Below are 21826 nucleotides of genomic sequence, written 5' to 3' on the forward strand. Positions count from 1 at the left end.
GAGCCTCTGTTTGTGCAAGATCGCTTTTCATACCCACAAAAAAATTAAACCCTGCGCATTTGCCAGATATGGAGCACTTCATCTAAAGGGCTTCCAAAGCGATTCACTAACAGAATGAACCCACCGGGGCATTCGGAGCAGAGCAAAAACCAGTATCCAGCAACTGGAAACCCCAGTACCGGGCAGGTGACTCGTCTGGACTAGGAGCTGCGCAGGATGGATAGAGTCCAAGCCTCCATGGCACAGACAGTGCTGAGGGGTGCCCGTGCCAAGGGACATCTCCGTCCCTCAGACGGGGCGCGCAGGGCTGCTCCGCTTGCCACAGGCACCGATGCCACGCTCAGGTTGCAGCCCCCATGCTGTGCTGAGGTTGCAGCACTGATCAAAACGTGGGAAGTCGGGTGAAAGAATTTCCATGAAATCCACTGAGAACAGCATCAGGGCTTCCCGGAAAGCCCTTCTCTCTTACTGATTCGCTATCATTTTTTAATGCACGTTTGAGCTTTCTTTGGAGTCTAATTAAGGCCCTAATCAGTTTAAATGATGAAAATCTTTCCCAACACCAGCATATCAAACATGCAGAAGCAACAGTTCTGCTCCTGTCAAAGCGAGCCTGACTCGCCTTCTCTCGTGTGAGGGCACCATGCTGAGTAGAAAGGAAAAATCACATTCTTCATCAGCACTTCACAGTGAAATTTAAGTTGTCAGTTCCTCCTGGGAAATCCTGATGCAACACCCAAACCGTCCCTGTGAACTGGAGCTTGGTGAATGTTTAATTACGCCCAGGAACAAACACACATTGCTGCGTGGGGGCTGCGAGGAGCCATCTGAGCTGCCTGCTAAGCTTCTCTGTCCCAGAAGCAGTTTCTTCAATAGCATTTGCTTATCGAAAATAATTAGAGGTAGGAATGCTGGAACTGTGATTATGAAACAAATGGTAAATCTATTTGCTCAGACGAAATGTATCGAAAGATACATCTAGACACAGCTGGAGACTGAGGTGATAGCGCAAGGATAACAACTCCAGATCCAATTTCATCTTTCATGATTAAAAAATGAGCAAGAAAGTGTTTTATGAAATGTGAAGGTTAACAAATGTTCCCTCACAAGCAATGACGACAGTTTATCTTTTGAAACAAATGATCAGGCTATGGTCTGCTAGCAGCTCCTGAAATACATTTGAAAGATTTCTTCTAAAAACCCACCGAGGACCAGCGCACGCCGCCAGCAGCCCGCCGCACTGCCGACACCTCGGACAAAGCCGGCTCCAAAGGAAGGCCGACGCAGCGGGGTGGGAGCCAGCCGCGCTCCTGTGCCAGCGCTCTGCCCCGCGCCGATGGCGGGAGTCCAGAAGTTCATCTCGGCCCCCGATCCCTGCGGCGGCCGCAGCCCAACGACACCTGCCCGCAGGAGGGGTGGCACAAGCAGGGTCCCACACCTGCGAATTAACAACCACTTCAGCTGAATTTCTAAGCGGCCCCAAATATTCCAGGAGCCCTTTCCGTCTATAGGTCAGCACCTATCCATTGCGGCCACGAGGCAAGCGGGAGCCTGGTGCTGGGTGGTAACGGCTGGGTCTTTGCAGCCACCACGGGCAGGAACGGGCATGCTGCAGGCTCGCAGGGGGAGACTGAGCAAGGGGACGGGAAAGCACGTCTCACCAGGTAACGAAGCATGTATTCCTAAACAACACAATGAGCTCACAAGCAAATTCAAAGAAACATTGGTCTATAAACAGGTTATGAAACGCCATGTTTTTTCTCCTGGTCATTACGCAGCAATACTCCTTTTGGACTTCAGATAGAAAAGATGCATATATTTACATTTACGGGTGCAGAATCAGACTACCTTTTAATTTTTCACATGATGGTTGACCTACTAAATATCAGTGCAATGTTCACCCTGTTCTTATTCAAAGGCATGTGGAGGAAGTGGCCGACAATAAATGCCTTTGACTGCCCTCCAGATGAAGTACTCCCTTTATGGCGCAAGTACAGTCTGAAGTATGAAAACTTATTTTTAGAAATGAATTCTGCTAAAATTTGACTAGTAGAACAAATACCGTGAGTTGTTTAATGAGGAAAAAAAAAAGATGTGGATAGAGGCTATAAAACTATTACAGTGAAGGAATCATATAATGATGGGAATGGGTAATTCTCCACGAAGAAAAATTCAAATTACCAGGAGTGAACAGACAGTAGAGAAGATGGTGATGGCAACTTTAGTTCCTTCTATTAATAGAACTAATAGTTAAAATTGAGAGAGAAAGAAATATTACGTGTAGAAGGCAACAGAAGATGTTTTAAAGTAAAACAATTGCTTTATACTTCCATAAAATATGGGACTGCATAGCAGTGCACTTATTCCTATCCTAGGACCCTGAAAGGGTTCCTTAGCATCAGGAGAACAGAACTCAGGAGTTCAGCAGAACCCCCCCAAAACCAGTATAAACCTAAATTTACTTAGTAGGGAGAAGACAAAACATCATAGCTGCAAAGCTGGCTAAACAGCTGAACGCTAGTTAACAACTGTGTTACAGAATTAATATTATTCCTTCCTACCCGAGTCTTGGTCAAATTTCCTGAGATATGACAATTATATTGTTCTTCCCAACAAAAAAACAATTAAGAAATATTTCTAGTGGTCAAAGCTGCTATAATGGACTAAATTCAGATAGGGGAAAAATATTTAAAGGAAAGGCCACATAACCCTTCCCTCCACAATTTAACCATGCTGCACCAATAGCAGCAGACTCCCCCCTTGGTGGGCCGGGGATTATTCTAACTCGACAAATGGAGGCTCAGGGGCTGCGAGAGCCCTTTCAGGCACAGAACAAGTTGGTTTCAGAGACCACGCTTAACTGCTGCTGTGACAGAAGCTGCACGGACGTGGTCAAACACTAGCCCCAACTCTTGCCTTCTGTGTTTCATGTCATGAATTGCCGTCTCTTCTCAAAGATGGGACGTGGCCCATTTCCTGGGGTCTGCAACTCCTGGCTTCTTTCCCATCTCTAGCACAGGCTTCTGGTTTGCCCCAGAAAGTTGTGCCATCTGGGGACCAGCGAGAAGATCACAGATTAAGCTTTTCCACCTCAAAGCAGCATTCTCAGGATAAACCAAGGAAAGAAAGAAAGAAAGAAAAGAAATGCTCTACAACTGCAATGATAAAAAGGTTCTTCTAAGTTTAACAGCATCAATACTGCTCTCCTTCGGCACTTTAACGTGTCTGATTTGATGCCGCACATTATTTTTGTTATGAAACTAGAACAAACCAAAATCAATACGGTGCTCATTAAATGGACAAAACATGGGGTAGCTCATAGGTCTCAAAAAGCAAATGTAAATGGCAATCACCGCCCAGCTGAGTATTTCTAGTAGGGTTCTGTAATGCTGAATATCTATTTTTCAGGTCAGATTGAAAAAACAACCCCCCCCACCCCTCCACCCCCCCCCCCCCGTTTATCAAGTGCACAAATGACAAAGTCTAGAGAAGTGATACATAATGGAGAGGAGGATGACTGATGGAGAAACCTGGGTCGCTTGGCAAGCTGGGTGCAAACAAGATAAAGAAAAGATAAAGTATTAACAATGTAAAGTATAAAGAAACATTCCAGAAACTAATGCAGCCTATGCTTTCTGGAAGGAAGACTGTTCTTGGAAGAAGCTCTCCTGAGAGGTTTTGGGGGTCCTTGTGATTAGTACCTCGCATGACCCAGTTGTGATACTATGATGAAAAGAAATTACGCAATCCTCAACAAGGGAAGATCAAGAGCTGTTATATTTTTCATTGACACATCAGAATTATGTCCACAACACAGAAAAAGTACAGCTGAACTGAAGGAGGGTCAGTGAAGAACCAAAATGCTAATTCGGAGTTAGAAATCTGTGTGTTAAAGAACCTTCTGGAGCTCAGCTTTTTCAGCTTAGCACAGACAGGGTTAAGGATACTTCCAGAGCAAGTGACTTGTGGCATTAGTAAATACTCAAATTTAAGTAAGGCAAAAAAATTATTTCATGACATTGAAGATAGTTAACTCTTTCCTCGCCACACCCTTTCCACAGGCTGCTTATCCTGTCTTTTGCCCTTCAGACGTGTTCCACCCTTACCCAAGCTCCCCCTCACTTACGTTTTGGGGACACATCCCACCTAAGTCGGTGTGGACCTGCAACTGCTGCCTGTGTGGCAGAATTTCTGCTGAGACATTTCATGTGTGCCCTGGAGAGTTTCAGCTCAAACAGGAGCAAAAATCCTCATGTGGGCAGGATGCTCTTGTACACTGCCTGCCTGAAAGGCAAGGTGGCAGCTCCCGTATGGCAGCTAATAGACTTATGTCTTCTATTTGGCTCAGTGCTTAATCTCTCATCTTTAGAAGGAGAAACTTGTTTGTTCAAGTTTACTGAGAAAATATTTACTAAAGATTTTTAGGAATATGTTTTACTTTGAAACACATGAAGCATCTGATCATTGAGACTAATCTAGCCAGCCTCTGGACACCACAAGGTTAGACAGCATTTTACCTCCCTGTCTTAAAACGGCGTGTTGTTTTTGTTTTGCTTCAGATGTATTCGCTGGTTGAGGTTGCATAAGAAATGCTATCAGTGCTTTAGGAAAAAAAAAAAAAGAACACACACACACATTAGCAGGAGATCAAGTACGTTCTTCCAAAGGAAAAACAAAGCAAAACTCAAAGTGTTTTGCAGTGTGACCCTCATAAGAATGTTTGCATTAGGCCTGCTATCTTATTAAAATTCATTTGTGTTTATATAAAGTATTTTGTACAAAAGCCCCATACACACCAGGCAAAAAGTCCCATGTGTTATGTGTTGCACACACACACTGCAGGGTAGTTCTAACTCGGAGTTAGAGATGGTCTCCGCAGACTTCCTCATGAGGAAAAATTTTTTGAAGTTGATCTGTAATTTTGGAGTGTTTTGCTGTTTGCTTAGGGAAGAGATGAGAGCCCCTTGGGAGGAACCTTACTCAATATAAGCACTACAAGTCTATCTAAAAGCTATCACTGCAAAAGAAAAGGTAAAGGTTTGGTCAGGACTCAGTCAATATGCAGGACTATAACATCAAAGATATGCGAGAAGAATTAACGGCCTTTTTCTAATTTTCTCAGCCAGCACTGTTTGTTCTTGTTGGTTCATAATAATAGTTAAGTCATGCCCTCCCCCTTCTACCTTGACCTAAAAATAGGATTCCACCTCCCTGACTACAAAATATGTTAAGTGCAAATAAAAAGCCATGCTTAGACAGAGGAAGAAACTCCAACCTCTTCTGGGCAGGGCTGACCATGCACAAGTACATGTTTTCATAGTAGAGGTTTAGAAAGACAAACAGCTGGCAGCGCACTGAGAGGCTTTGGGAAGAGCCCACATTACGTTCCTCTATTTACCTCAGGTAATCTCTGCGGCAAAGAATGAGATTCGCTTTTGTGTAAAGAGTTGATCCGACCTCTCCGAGACGACAGTCACAGCAGGCACACTTTAGACAGTCTTCATGCCAATACTTATCCAGAGCCTTCAGCAGGTACCGGTCCTTGATCTTCCGGTTGCAGCCAGCGCAGCCCTTCTGCTTCCCTTTGGGTTGTACGGATAACATCGGCACACCTGCAACGCAAACAAAGCATTTCGTTTAGAAGATATCCAAACAGCTTGAATAGGTTGCCTGCATTTGGGGTAGCACTGTGAGCTATAGGTATATCTGTGAGCAAATACTGCTGCTGGTTTCATTACAAGGAGTTCACATTGCAAGAAGCTGATAGTCAAAGGAATTTAAACTTCATTTGCTGTCGCGGGTTAAGTGGGAGTGCGACACTTGCAGGAACACAGCCCTTTTTTCCTAAGGGTAGGGCTGATACAAAGCACCAGACTTTTTTTAATTAACATCTTGCAGCAGAATAAACTGGCTGCAATTTCAACATTTGGTTTTTTCCCCTCATTACCAGTACCCTTGTGTTGTTAATTACCTGCCACAGGCAATTACGAAGATCAGAAGGGTCATCACTGTACGCACCCCCAGTCCAACATCTTGGCTGGATCAAGCTTGATGGGGAAAGGAGAGGAGTGGGTATAAAAAGATGTGATACACCACTGTTCTTCCTCTCTTGTGAACCCCGCTTGGTCACAGAGGCCTCAGTGAAAGCTAGAAATGCTATTCAAAAGCCCTTGCGGACTGCTGAGAATAACCCAACCAGTGGCCCTCTACCACTAGTGGAGCCACGCTCCTTAAGCAAAGGAGAGCTTTCCTTCTCCTCTTGGACCGCTGGAGAAGGTAGTAAAAAGCCAGGAGGTTTTTTCCTCCCTGGAAATCCCTGCTGGGACTGCAAAGCAAGCATGAGCCAGCTGGGTGTGAGGTGGTGATAGGACACTCAAGTCACTAGGCTGGTGGAGACTTGCCGTGGCCACCTTCCTCACACTGCTGTCTCCAGCTATTTCCTCTCCTCCAAGCAGCTGGTGCCTCCCACGGTGAGCACTGACACGGGTGTGAGACCTGTCGCCCTTCCCAGTTTAAGAGGGAGACAGGAGAGGATTTTATGGAATCCACAGGCAAGGTGGAAAAATAAACAAGGATTGTACTGTGGGGGAGGAAGAGGACAGGAGATGATGAAAGAAGAAACGAACTCACTGAGACGCCGGAATCCCATTTTCTCTAGAGCCTTGATTTTACTTTCTTACTGATTTTTATTTTTACTATGTCAATCACTAAAAATGACAATGCTGGCCCTGTAACGAGCATGCCGTGGGCTTAACCAACGCAGAGAAGATGAGAGGGGACACTCTGGCTACAGTAGCAGGTGTCACTGGTTATATACTCTTACATAAAGTTAAGCCACCATTTCTGTGAGAAGCGCCGATGTCCCAGAAAGCAGCAGCTTGATAATGGAATTATTAACAGTCCCTTAGCCGGAGAGGACCTAGTCAGTGCCACTGTAATAAGTGACATTTGCTGCTTTCCTTAAAAGCCAGTGTCACCTGACAGTGGCTAATGGTCAGCACACGTAAAACCCACCACTCCTACAGTAATAATTGCTTTGTCAGAGCTGCAAGCAGATGACAATAGCACTTAAGACACCTCTACACAAACAGCGAGGTATTGATCCATTTGTTATCAAAGTGGTCTCAGCAGCACGGAGACAGGTCAAGTAACATTCAAAAACTCTTTAAGGCTTAAAGAGCCCTCCTGCTCTTTGCCACGGCACACTCGAAACCCGCTTGCAAAGTCGATACAACCAACCTTTTGACGCCAGTGACAAATATGCAATAATTAAGTGAAAACTTAAATCTGTGTTTGGCTGCCACATATGCAACCCTTAACACTCCCGAGAGAAATTCTACATACACAGCCACAGAGAAACACCCGCATGTTTGGAAAGTGGGAAAAGGCAGGGAAGTGTCAGAAGTGCAGTATACTGCAGGTGCTGGAGGTCAGACTGCAGAAGTCCTGTGCTCCTGGTGAGAGTTTCTTACAAGTGGCCCTGTGGTTCTGGACACAGCACTTTTTTTTTTTTTTTTTTTTCAGAGTGCATTTCAGGAGCAAAGAGAAGGTTCACTTTTCAAGTAATTTCTTTTTCAGAAAGCTTAAAGCCTTCATCCCATGCTCTCTCTGACTCCACGCCAGGAAAACACTACATTGTGAGAAGAGACTGCCTTACTCTGAGGCAGAGAAGGGTGCATACACGAATTTGCATTTGCAAACTGTGTAAGATCAGTACCGGTGATGAAAGAAAATGGTTCGCACCTATGAAAACTAAGACCTAGATGTGCAAATTATATTTTAAGATAGGAGCCTTAGACACCAGTGAGTCATCGCCACCCTCCAAACAGGCTCTCTAAATGTGAGCTGCGTACCCTTAGAGGCAGAAGAGGATTTCTTACAAGGGGGGTCATCATACCATTCTTTTGCAAGGTTCATCTAGGTAACTTGAGGATCCTGCATCTGGAGGTGCTGCAGATTTCAAAATGCAGATTCTAGATAACCAGAGCCTCTTAAAGCCCCTCGCAAGAGAACTGCTGCATGGGTGGGGTTTGAGATCATCTCTGCAATTCAGAAGTACAAAATCTTCAGCCACATGGGACCTCCCAAGGCCCTCGAGCGCTTTTGAAACCCGTGCCCTTTCAGAGTTACAGCTGCCCTCACCCAGAGAGAGGGGTCCACTCCAACAGCAGCATGGTCAAGTGCAAGGGCAGTTGCACAGAGATGAAACCCTGGCTGGACCATTAGGAGAGGCTGGTTTGATCGGTAAGGGCAGTTTGGCAGGTTAGGAGGGTCTCCTGAGGTGGCAAGCAGGCCCGGAGAGCTGTGGCCTGGCTGTAGTGGTGGTTCTTGTTCCATCTGTGGCCCTGGCAGCCCTCACTCACCGCGGCCATCTCAGTTCCCCGCTATTGCAAGCACGCTATTGTCTTATGAGAGGCTTCTGCGAATAAGGGGAATGTAACACTTTGATTTTCTTCTAATAACTAGCAAAGGAACAGATATATATATATTTTTAAACAGTACCTTAAGCAAGGAAAAAAAGCTATGTATTTGGTCAGTGTTCAGCAGGGGGCTTTCTAATGAAAAAAGGTACCGTTTCAGAGATCATATGATGTTCAAAGCTGCTATTCCCACTCAGATAATAACGAGCAAGGTCAGCCTCTGCTGGTCAGGTTCAGTGTTTTGAAATTACATTTTGGTCTGTGAGGCTTCCCTCCGACATCCCAACCAAGCACGGAGCACACACGCCACTACAGAAAGTTGCAGCTGCAATTAGCTGGTGAGTTGACACAGCAGGCAAGGCGTGAAACAAAATTTCAAAAACTGCCAAACTTGATCAGCAAGGGTTCCTCGAATGCTTGCCATGTCATTTCCAAGCAACAAGAGAGCAGCATCTCAGAAGCTTAACCCCTTTCACGGTCGCAGGCTTGCAGAGAGAGAGGACACAGCCAACACCAAACCCCATTTTCCTCCTCCTGCCTCCCTTCCAGCAAACCCCAAGCACCTGGGGAGCTGCACTTTCTTTTTGGAAATTTCCCCACTGCAAGACGGCGATGCTGCTTCATTTCTCTATGTAGATTTTTCCCCAGTACTTACCAAGAAACGCCAAGATACCTAGTTCAATTTGACCAGGGGCATGTGGTGTCTAACTGGGGCTGTCAAGAAACAAAGGGCTCACCTTCGACAAATTCCATGTGTGCTCTGTGGGTGAGGTTTAGAAAACGAGAAGTAGTGTCACAGAAATAGAAAAATTAACAGCTGGACACTCACCCGTATAAATAGTTGATCACAAAGCGAATACTGATTGATTACCAAATTCTGCAAGTACCATCAAGTTACTCTCTCCTCTCCTGTTGCTAGCCATCCATCGCTATCTTTTCTTAGAAACAGTACATGAAGCCTTTCTAATTTTGGCTACCTACACTCCCTTCTTTGCCCTTTACAACTTAATAGACTTGCTGCTGGTAAATACAAAACAAAGCCTGTTCTGAGTGCTCGGAGCTCCAATGCACATTAAAAAATTATAGACACCACCTCTGGACATACTGAAATTTATGGCTGTGTCAAAACAGGCTGTTATTGTAGTGAGTAATCTAAACTTTACCTCTGTTCACAGTCGGACAAACTAGCTTTAATCAGCCCGTATCTTCTCAGTCGGGGTCTTTCTGTAAAATTATTCAGCTGGCTTTATAACACAAGTGTCCACTAAGTACACCTCTAAATTTTTCTAAGCCATTTTACTGATATTTCTATTCACATAGCAATCAGCTGCAGTTCCTCTAAGGGCACTGTTCATAAAGCCTCGTTTCCAAGAGAGCCTGGGAACTTTTTATAAATGGTAGACCTTTTAAGTAACAGTTATCTGCAATGGTCCTACGGCGTACGGCTCCGCAGTGCTCTGGTCTGCAAGAGAGCTACTGGTCTCCTCTGAAAGCATGGAAGTTCACCACCTAATTTCTTTAATGCAACTCTAAAGGTTAATTGGTCTGAAAGAGTAATGCGGGACTGCTAGCTAATGATATATGCCTCGAGGCTTTGCAGCTTGCCTGTATTTTATACAGTCAAGTCCAGAGCATAAAACGCAGGTGATATCACTGTGACTTTTCAGACCCCCCTCCAACTTCCCGCAGCCCCCCTCGGCCTCCCCCTCTCCCACCCGAGCCCTCCGCTACACCCACGTGTGCCAAGTGAAAGTGTCGGGAGCTGAAGGCGGTTCTCCTCCACCTGCATTTCATGCCTTGTTAGAGGGGGCTCCGAGAAGTGCCGCCACTGCACTCCTCATTACCGCTGCAGAGAACTAAAAACAACCCTAATGAGGAGAGCCAGAGCGTACAGTACGGGGTGGGAGGAGGGACGTCCTCCCACACTCCCCAAGGAATCTGGCCAAAATCTTCAATTTGCCATTTATGACAGCTAATTAGTTATTCTATTCAAAATCTTTGCTTTAAATAAAAGAACTAATTATACACAAAGGTCAGTCCCCCACCTCCTGTGAAGCACACATAATTGGCTTATTTCCCCAACACTGTGTGTATGTTTTACACAATGCTTTCAGGCAGATGGCTTTAACTCTTTCCCTCTGCAAGTTTTTTGGTGGGTTTGTTGTTGTTGTTGTTGTTTTTTAAAAAAACAAACCAAAACTTTTCCTCAGATTAGCTACTTTTTTCCATAAAAGCTTGCTCAACAACAAAGCAGGTAACTACACACACACACACACAAAATGCATCTACTCGGAAAGGTTTGTGACAACCACTCCAGCGCAGTGCTTCCTATGCAGTTGTACAGCACCTTGCGCAACATAGTACTGGAATTATGTTTTTATTCTCCACCACAAATTCTTGCTTGAGCAGTGCCTTTCAGACACAGTTACCACATTTCTGAACAACCATTCTTCCAAAGACCACAATTATGGCAGGTTTATGTTACACTTCTTTCTGCACCCCCCCTCTTTTTTTTTTTTTTTTTTTTTTTTTGTGTGATTTATGTAAGTGGTTATTATAGGGATGCAGCATTCCAGTGCTAAAAGCAATTCTGGTTTAAAGACTGGAGTTTTGGCAGTTGGGCAATTGAGCCTAGGTTTCTGAGTTCCACTTGAGGGAAAAAATGTTTATTTCTAGCATCAACACTCCTTAAATGAGCTGACCTCCTTTTGCCTGCTAACAAAAACCCCAGCATTTGGCTGCAAAAGATGAAAAAGTAACTGAAGAGTAGGAGTAATCTTATTAACTCCTGTCTCATCACAATAAATAAGCTGCAGTCTTATGTCTTTTATCAGAGGATCTGATATCATTTAAAAGCATTAGAGCCCTGCATCACCCATTTAAGTAAATGCAGACACTCATTGCCAAAAAGATGCAGTGAATTTCATTCCCTTAAAAAGAAACTCACTTTGTGTTCCCAGTATTGTATTACTCACCTTCTATGAATATTACACCCTGCGAAACAAGTTAAACCATGCACTTCCACTGAACTGAGAGTACGCCGTCTTGGGCATCTTCACCAAGAATTTCATTTGAAGAATTATGGCCAGCAAGGTGAAACTCATCATGTCATCTGTATATCCAATTAAAACGTTACATTTGGAACACCGAGTACTTGCAACTAAATGCTTATGAACAAGCCTTAGACCATTCATCAAAATTATTCAATGAGTAACCACCGTCTTTTTTCATTTCCAGTTTCATGCTGCAATATACAGCAGATGATTTTTACAGTGGCTTTAGCAATTCATTTGTGGTATTCTTTCTCTGAAACATTACTGAACAAATTTCCCAAGCATGGCAAAAAAGCAGTTGGAGAGGGCAGTTAATAGGAGAAACAACATTTTGGTCACCACTTCTATTTTAACAATGCTATAGTCCTCCTCCCAGTAACGCAGCAATTTTTTTTGGCCCTACAGTTCAGAACAAGATTTAGAGAACCATATTTTAGAGTCTAGTGTCCCCTGGCAGTTTCAGCTGCTTAAAAGTGACCCAAAGCTTCATGAGTGGCTTAGCCGCCCCTCCAATCTCCCATGCAGAGACCCTGTTTTCAAGCCATTTGCTCAGATAGACCAAGATACCCAAAATAATCATTCGCATCATTTGAATCTGTACCAAGGTAGTGTTCTGAAGCAGGACCAAGGTTTAGGGTTAGAATCTAGATTTTCATTTTCCCCAAAAGTTTTGAGGCTTCCAGTACCTGCTTTAAACTCTATTATGGAGTTGCTCCTACAGAGGACAACCTGTAGCTATAAAGGAACACATGGCGGCAGGACCAAACGCAAACCATAAGAATTGTTGCGGCAAAACAGTTTCTATAAATCATTCCGGTAAGCAACCTTTTCCCTGTGCTCGTAAAATATGCTTGTTTGAGCTTTAATTTTTCATAATTGGCATATGTCCAAAGCTTATTCTTAGCACACGTAGTGTTTCAGTAAAATCCATTTTTACTGTTTGAAGCCCTGGGAACAGTAAAAAGACATGCAAATTTCTTCCACCTTCAACCTAGTCTGAGAACATTCTGATCAAGTTTTCTAAATTAGTCACAATTTAGCATCCTACAGTCTGGCAAAGGTCCTGATTTTAGGTGGCAAGTTCCCTCCTTCAGTGTCTGTAGTAGAAGAAAAGTCTGGCAATGGAGACACTCAAACCAGCTTTCCAGCAGTATAAGAACATCACAGATGAGAAAATTATTATTAGGGATGACTAGCCTGAAATTTATCCCGTATTCCTCAATATTCCATCAATTTGCAGGTTACCACTGAAAAGACACTAAGCTTAAGTTTTCTATTCAGGGGGTTTGGGTGTCAAAGCAACCCAATGGAAAAAGAGTCTCCGAGTCAAATGGCCACAAAGGTAAGAACTCATCCTTTGCTTTCCAGCTCATTGAAGAACAATCTATGTACCAATGTTAAATACAGGGAGTTTTTTGTTCCTCCCCTTTCCAAAAAGCAAAGAAAATCAAATAGAAAAACCCTATATCAAGTTAAAAATCCCAAAGAGTGTTTGAGAAGCAAAAACTCAAGTCAATTATTTCCAGGCACGCGTGAAATACTACACAATTCTCATCTTCCAGTTAAAATGCACTGTTTAACATATTATTACTGAGGTTTCAAGACATAAGCAAAGATGTGCGATGTAGCAGAGCTCAGGTTTAGCAGTGAAACATCAACATCACCCTGACAGATTTGGTACGCTATATATGTGAATATTTTAAGGAGAATAGAACTATATCATTGCACGATCATCATCATCATCATCTTTTCTTCTGCCTCTTTGCAGACATATACAATGTCAACCTAAGCTTTCGGCAACCTTAATAGAATTTCAGTGCCCACTGCCAAATGGCCATTTGATGTTCTGCTCTGTGTACACTGATGAAGCAATCTGTCACAGGCCTTAATGCAGGCAATGATGACTATCCAGTCTAAAGCTTTCACAGGCTTATAGAAATTTCTCAAGACTTTTGGAGCCTATAATAATTTGTGCAATACCACAAAAGAATTTGGAATCCTGGTGCTCTGTGTTTAATGAAATATGACTACACTCTTTTAAATGTTTCTCGAAGAAATCCTACTCAGGCCGAAAGCATATTTTACACCATCAATCACCAGAAAGTTGCGCTGGCAACTCTGAAATAGCAAACGCTATAGTGATTGCAAGTTATTGTAGTATGAAACTAACAGCCCCTCCTGCCCCTGTCCAAACTTACTGCAAAGCCAAGCATTGATGCTCATGCCCTGCACAAGATTAGTACGATAAATATACAAGGACTATAATTTATTTGTGTATTTTCTTCATTTCCAAAAGATGAGTAAAGATTCACCTATAGAGAATACAGAGGGAGTTTGTCTACTTAATGAAATCCATGTAAGAGATACAATTGCTGCTGACCTTCTAGAAGTCGTGAAATACACTTCCCTGGTGATTCAGAAGGATGCAGTTATTCCCCAAACCTAGCCTTTTCTCCCTTCCCTAGCAAAACCAGACCAACCCATCTGCTATTAAAAGTTGAAAGGAGAAGGGCAAGGAGAGCTATTTCCTTCTCTTCTTGTTGAAAGGAAAAAACACAACAGACAGTCCTTTGTAGGACCATTTGCATGCTGAGCTGTCAGACCATGCACTTTCCATTAAAGAGATAGCATCCCTTTTCGTAAGTCCATTTGGGATCCATTTTAGTGTTATCTAAAAATCAAATCTACATGGTAATCCTTTTAATGTACTCTTGACTTTTAAAAACAGCTTTATGTTCCTTCAGGAAATGTTTTAAGCCATTACTCAGTAATTACTACTCACCCATGAAAACACTGATCTTTTACAATATATAATCAGTTTGCTGACTTAAAAAATAAAGCAGACTGGAATTTTGTCTCATGAAAGTAGCAAAGAAAAACCAAGGTTAAGAGAGCATCCTGCCCCCCCCCCTCCCCCCGCCTCAATATTTCAAAAAGTGGTATGTTTTTCCTGTTGTATAAGAGAGGGGCCAAGGTGGCCACAGTCCCAAGTTTCCGTGTTAAGTCTCCGGGTGTGGAGACTCTCAATCTCAGTTTTGCATTGGTGATCACTGCGCAAGTAACCAATAAATAATTACTGATTTTGGAAGCCGAATTTGTATCACTGTGGATATAAACAATACCCTAACCTTTTGCAAGCTCTGAAGTTTTGAATGACACTATACGACCTCCTGAAATGCTCGCAACATAGGAAAGCCATGGAATTTGTGGAGGTGCTTTGGTAAGCTTCAGCTGTTCATGAACATGTCTCAGAAAAGGTGCCAAAACCGGTTCACATCTAGTGCAACTTTACTGGTTTTATCTGGACTACACTTGCAGTCAATACAGCAATGCCTAGCCAAACTTCGGGGCCCTGAAATTACTTTGAAAGTCCTACTACCAGCTGCTAAAAGGTTTGCCTTGCTCCCTTCCAAACTCCTTTGCCCACCCAGAGGTGGTTGGGAGGCAGAGGAGAGTTTGAGTGGGATAGTAAACCAGCACTGTCTTGCCCTTTCTAGCAGGAGCCAGAAAAAGGACAGGAGTGCATTTTGCTCAATTACAGCTCCTGTCTGAGAATGACCAGACAAAAGCCCATGACTTCTGTAATGCAGATGCAGACTACAGGAGGTCCCTGGATATCCTGGCCTTGCATGCAGTTTAACAAAGACCCTCGATGTCTCTACAAAGTATAGCCTACCAACAATTGGAACCATCCCTCCCATCCCACCGCTGACCCCAGAGAGCACAGCACCCTTCTCACTCAGCTGCTCCGGCAGCTTGATATTTCACGACTAGAAAAAGGGCAGGGTGAAGTTTGTCAGAAAGAACTTGCTGTATTTTGCAAACAATACCAACTAAAGTTGTTGTTCTCTTAATGCCATGAAGATAGAAAAGACACAGAAAGCAGAGACTAAATACTTTCATTGCTTCTGTTCTTCTGTTTACTGCGGTCTAGCTTAAGCCTTACTTAGCCACGGTTTGCTTCCACAGATTTTACTCTACCCCATTTTGCTACCACAATTAGGACAGAGAAAGTCCTGCTCTTGGCCATTTCCCCTTTCATTCACAGGGAAAGGTATGCGGACCCCAGTGCAACACTGTTCATTAAACATTTGTTATAGCTGCAGTTGGCTAGTAACTATATGCCTCAAACTAATTTTTGTTACTCACAACTGATTAAGTCAGGGCTCACAAGCCACAGCTGTCCATTAATGCTACCCTTCTTTACAAGAAATTATGCTGATAAGAATTAAAAGTGGTTTCTTGGCATAAGCTGTTGTATACTTGTTCTATAATGAGTTCCTTTGAGGTGACGTATAGAGACAGGATTTAAGCACTATTACCCTGGACAACAGGAAAGACCCAAGTAAAATTGCAAGACTTTTTTTTTTTCTTGTGGTTCTTTTTTTGTGAAATGCCCCAGAAAGGCTTTGAGAACTCTGCTGCAATTCACTATACATTCCAGAATAAAGTGAGCACTAAGGGTTTGGGGCAAGTCAGCATGACATTTAGTTGGCATTAGAGCATCTTAGAAGTCATATGAAACATACCGTAACAGAGCATATTCTACTCTATTAAGCATTCAGGAGCATCGCAGTCTTCAGAATATGGATGAGAAGTTGGAATTGCACAAGGCATTCCTCTTCTTACAGTTGACCACTGAGTTGAATTCAAGCTGATCCTAAGGGAACCGTTTTCATTAACCTGCAGTAGCTCTCTAACCCTATTCCTTGAATTTCAGACCACCACCACTACAAGAATTTATGACCTGCTGCCTGCACTTTGAATGGTACTCACACTTCACTCTTTTCCTCAATGCATCCTCCTCCTCTAGATCATTTCCACTGCTTCATGCAGCAACCGACCCCCTTAAAGTGGAAGTCTGCTCTTCAATTCAGTTATTTATGCTCCATTTAATTCTCACCAACAGACATGAAGATGCTGATGGTTACACTTGGTTAAAAACAATGAAAAAAAAATATCATATAACCTAGCCCAGTGTGTAGAACCGAAAGCCTCCTGAAACGTACCTGCTGAAGTCTGGCCCGGATATGTATCTACTAATGCTTTGCCTGAAACCTCAGACTAAAAAGAAATTCTAAACCACTAACCTTCAGCTCCAAACCCACTACACTTCTGGGCCAAAAAACTTACTGAGCAGCTCTTCCTCCGCTCCATTTCCATGGGAGTCTCTACCGCTTGGTTTGCTCAGTTTTCGTCCACCTCATCATGAGATTCCCGACAGCTGAGAAGAACTCCTTCACTGAACTAATGAAATAAGGAGTCTTAAGTGCCCTGCAATCCTTTTTAGAAAAGTCTGTATCTCCAGATGAGTCTCAATTTCACAGCATCAGGGAACTGTGTGCCAGTGTGCTGAACCGGAACGCCAGGGCTAGCAGGAGTTGCGCACAACAATGCTAACATCAGGGTTATTTTAGATTAGAGTGCTTCCAAATCAATTTTGGATTCAAACTTTTAAATGCACTCTCCAGAAGGAATCTGCACTGACTGAGTATTTTCAAGGCTAATTTTCTAAGCTTGAATGAAACTCATTCTTATCTAAGAAAAAGATGCAACTAACCTTTCCCACAAAGGCTGGGTCATGGCTAGAAAATTAGGCAGACAACAGTTCTAAAAAGAAATAAACTACGTAAGAAAACACCCATAAAACTGCAAACAAAAAGCACTACTGATGCTGTTGGGAGGATATTTTAACTGACACCAGAAGTTGTCACGACATTTGGGACCCAAGGCACTTCTCCTATAGCTTCTATAGCAGTCCCATTCTAGCAGGGGTAGGGACATACTCTGGGCTACTCAGGGCAGCAGGGCTGCGCTCCGGAAACATGCGTCATGCTGCAGTGGAATAAAGAAGGAGCTGAACATCCACAGCCTGATGGCAGGTTTTTGCCAGACTAAAAATCCTGCAGAATTAAGACAGATCCTCAGCACTCTACAGAAGGAAAGTGGTTGTGATGAGAGAAGGGAACGTGTAAGACAGATGGGAGAGTTAAGGTTAAAGTTCAGACCAGAAGCAATTAAGACGGGTAAAAGTACTCTGCAACTTGACACAGGTTTGCTTTGTATTCAGAACTTTTCACTAGCATTAAGCATCTTAACTTGTGTATAGAGAGATTATAATTAAAACCTGACAAGCTTAAATTAGCCATTTATAAAAGGTTCTCCAGAAAGCTTTTAAAGTAGACTAAACATATCTATTAAAATGAAAGAAAGGAAAAAAAAATCAGAGCCATTTTCAGTTACGATAGTTTTCCCTACCTAGATATCTCCAGAGATTAGACAAATTTAAAATCAAAGTTCTGCAACTGTCCAAAGCCACTTAAAAGGGGGGGAGGAGGAGGAAGTGTGGCAATTAGAAAAACCTTTAAAACCCCCTCTATTTAATAGCCCCCGGTTCTTTGGATGAACATAAGCACTCCAGAAACCCCATTAAAAAAAAAAAAAAAAAAAAGAGATCCTAATTTCTCTTCAGGATTTTGAGCACTTCAGGGAGTGCTCTATTATGGTTCCCCAGGGACAAGGGAATTATGTCAATCTGCCACGAGGCTGGGCAGTTGGCAAGGGAGGCAGCCCACGAGCTGGCTTTCACCGGGCCATGCCAATTGGAGTGGAGGGAGTGTTTTCACCTCACACTGGCTATTTAGATGAATTCCTAGCATTTCAATGCTATACATTTTCCTACGAGTTCAAAAAACTGAATCTAAAGAAAATTTGCTCTTTATCAAAGAAAGAAACATATCCACCAGTGTCAAATGACACCAGGTAATTCATTCCCCCTCAAAAGAAAAAAAAGAAAATAGCTACAAATATTTTGGTATTTCAAGAAAAGGTTCACAGACTATAAATATCTGTAAACCGGGTTTGTGAGAATAAAAGTCATTAAGGGCAGGACTGCTGCAAAGTCCACCTTATTACTTCCAAATCGTATTAGACTCCTTCTTTCCCTGCCTTGCCTTTTCATAAAGCGAATGCAGTACTCGAGAAATATGGTTGGACATCTAGCTGGAACATAAGCAGCAAGCCTTGGTTTCCCAGCACACGGCTCCAGCCCTGCCATGCCCTCCTCTTTTCTGCTGCACAGGTCAAGGGAACAATCCCAGCTCGCTCTCAGCACACCTTTCAGCAAGGAAACAGCTACAAACATTTGCTTATTAACCTAAAGAGCTCCTGAACAACCCTACGTTATTCCTAGCTCTGATTGCTCCCAAGACCACATCAGCCTCTCTGCAACCCTCATTTTTAAAGCTCTGGAACAGACGCTTTTATATGCATGAAGTGCATGATATGGGTATTTTCATAGGCCATAGGGTGCCCTTGTCATAACCTGTTGTAGTAGCCTGTTGCCACTGCTGAAGACTTAGAAGTTACATGATTGCAGCATCCTGCTCTTGGGTGAGAAAGGGAGGCAGATAGGAAGTGGAAGAACAGAAGTCAGCACAAACACTATATAAAATATGGTGCAGACACAAGTGCAGTAGTTCTTCAAAGGAAGGAGAGAGTCAGCGCCTGTCCCTGAGAAAAATAATCAAGCTGTAGCAGCAATGATTGCTCTAAACCCATGTCGTTTATCTATAGCCTACATTGATTGCTTCCACATGCAAAATGTAATCCTTTTCTCCAATGTACTTCAACTCTACTGCACTCCATGTGGTACCTCTTTTCAGAGGAGTGTCTAAATTATCTAAGCACAGGAAAAAAGAATGTTACTTTAAAGCAAGCCATGATCTGCCACAGCAAAGCGTAAGACGAGTAATTTGTTACTTCAAGTGCTAGGAGGTCTTTTTTTTTTTTTTTTTTTTGAGTGCTAACAGTATTTGAAGTGATAATGTGCATACAGAAATCTTAATTTATTTTACTTCATCTTTATATACCACTAGTGTACTTATTCCCAATTCACAGCAAACCAAAAATCTGACAAGGAAAAACAACATCTGCTCCGGTTCTAATACCTAATGGAAGTATGTGAATGAGTATTTGCAAAACCCAAGATCCGTTTGAGTCCTTAACTGAACTGCTTACAAAGAGAAATTGGGTGAAAAAGAATAGATGTCTGCATTTCAGATACCCCAAAGTTCAAGTAAAAAAAATCTATCCCATTTTTGGTTATCCGTAGCAGCAATTTCACAGCAACTGCCGGGTGTGCAATTGCCACTGCTTTCGGAGAATTAAACAGCTGAAGACTTCTCCAGAGATTTCTCACTTTTTATGCAGGTTCAGCCTTATTTTCACCTCATTCCCAAACCTACCGCAGCTGAAACCTGGCCGCAGTCCCAAACAGGTCCATCAGGCAGCACAAGAGGAGTGGCAGATCTGCGCCGAAAGCCAACGCAGCCTGGGAAGCTGACAGCCTGTTCCTCCTCCCAGTGTCATAGCGGGACCATCACTGTATCACCCACCGCCCGTCCCACCATCCCGCTGCCTGCCCCTGCCGACAGCTGCCTGGGACATGGCTTATTTTCCCATGGAAGTGCCTGGCACGAATTCCTCTCCCAGGTGAGAGCTTCTGCTCCCCTTGGAGAACAGTTTGGCTCAGTTGTCTGAACACCCTAGCGGTGACATCTCCCCGTTGCCTTCTCCTCTCCAGGCTGGAAAACCCGATTCCCTCAGCCTCTCCCTGTACGTGCCACCACTAAGATGGTGCTGGGTTGACATTGGACTTGCTAGGCTCTCTCTAGTCCGTCAATAGGACAGCTGGCCAACTTCAAGTGATGGACGCTTACCTTGTGTTCAAAGGCCTACAGTTGATTTCACAACTGACACGCTGACTTCTGGGAAGCAAAAACTTGTCACTTTTATATGATATCACCAACGATGCAAGTGGGGTACCTCCAGAATATTTGCTTTTTTTTTAATGAGCTCCACCACAAACTATTCCTACAGCCTGAACAATCAGAAAATTTTGTTTTTTAAAATACGCATCCAGTGCTGACACTGCACGTCTTTTGCCTAGAGACCCCCATATTGCAACCATAGACAACCGGAGGGATGAAACATGGCCATCTCCAGAGAGAAGTGAAGCCAACAGGCAGCATGCAGACAGCACTGTTTAAATGGCCAAGAAAATCAGGGGAAACGCTTCCTGTGTATTAGTGCTCTGAGACATCCTGTATCTATGCAAAACAGGCACCACTTCCATGTTTAAGATTTGACCATCCCTCTCTCCGAGGTCAACCCTCAAGCAATAACAACAGTTCATCTGCTGCTGCGAAGGTCAAGGGCTCTGCCAGCCCTCCGGAGATTTGAGCTACTGGTTCCACAGAGTCTGCCAGTATCAAACCTGACACTTAGATTAGTAGTTACTCCCCAGACATATCTAGTTTCCCATTTCTTCAGTTTCTAGTGTCAAAATACACTTGCAGTACAATATGCAAACCTCCACAGACAATATCCTCTCTGCTCTTCAGTTGTGGTGGGAGGAATGCCTATTTTTGCCAGAAAAAGGTGTACTTCATGTTAATGTATTATCATACTAATATACCTCTGAGCTTGTATTTTTTGTTACAGAGCATAAAAAATGGTAAAGCTGCATCCCACAGTTAGCATCACATTATCAGCACACAGAACAATATTTTGGAAGTTAGTTAGCATTTAAGACAGATGTTCTGCATTATAAACACCAGAGAATGATCAGTCTTTGGTGTGCAGTTCATGGATGGCTTCATCACAGCTCCATTTGGTGGCTTTACTTGAACCAATACATTGCAACACTATATATCACCCTGTTAAGGTCTGAATCAGCATGGATACCTGCACATTACCCTCCTCTGAGGGCAGTGAAGAGTTAAACCAGGGGACCACTTCTTCCCATTCCACATGATAAAATCAGAGCGATCCTGTGCCCCCACCTCTTACACCTTAATATGTTAAAATCATTACTCACTTTTGCTCGTCATGAACAGGGTTTACCTCATTTTCATCCTAAACTGTGGAGCGCTAATTTCCCCAGCATTTCTGCAATCTAGAACCACTCTCGCACACCCAGGAAAAGCTCCTGCCACGTCACACAAGAGCCACTGTCCCCCTGTTTTGGGATGCCAACATCTTAAAAGTCTTACAATTAGAAGGGTCAAGCTGGGTAATTTCTTGCCGAGGTGCAAGGAATTTTTAACAAGGAAGGAGAAAAAAATGAAGCTTAAAGAGGAGGTATTGAATCTTACCGGGCTGGTATGCATCAAGGTTATTAAGAAAGTCTGAAATTACAACAGAGCTTTACTTAAAAACCTACAGACCTGGTTCTCCAAGGCTATGTATTTAAGTAGCTTGCAGATACAGTTTGTATCCTTCAAGATGCTTTAACACTTTTACACAAGCTCAAAGCTGCATGAGCAGACTGCACACAAAAGCTGTTCCTAC

The 21826-nt window shown here is 43.3% G+C and overlaps 1 protein-coding gene across 4 annotated transcripts in view; it reads right to left on the reverse strand.

The window, feature by feature from the left end:
- The window catches only part of LMO1 (LIM domain only 1), a 63278-nt gene that overhangs the window by 12409 nt on the left and 29043 nt on the right, over positions 1-21826 (reverse strand). For 3 of the 4 annotated variants that reach the window (XM_052811462.1, XM_052811464.1, XM_052811461.1), the window contains exon 2: positions 5399-5612. In XM_052811462.1, the coding sequence (XP_052667422.1) occupies positions 5399-5612 (214 nt within the window). Of the gene's footprint in view, positions 1-5398; positions 5613-10157; positions 10881-21826 lie in introns of those variants that run through there. The other variant, XM_052811460.1, reaches the window with a different exon arrangement.

This window comes from Harpia harpyja, chromosome 16, assembly GCF_026419915.1.
Source record: "Harpia harpyja isolate bHarHar1 chromosome 16, bHarHar1 primary haplotype, whole genome shotgun sequence".
In the NCBI taxonomy this organism is placed as follows: Eukaryota; Metazoa; Chordata; class Aves; order Accipitriformes; family Accipitridae; genus Harpia; species Harpia harpyja.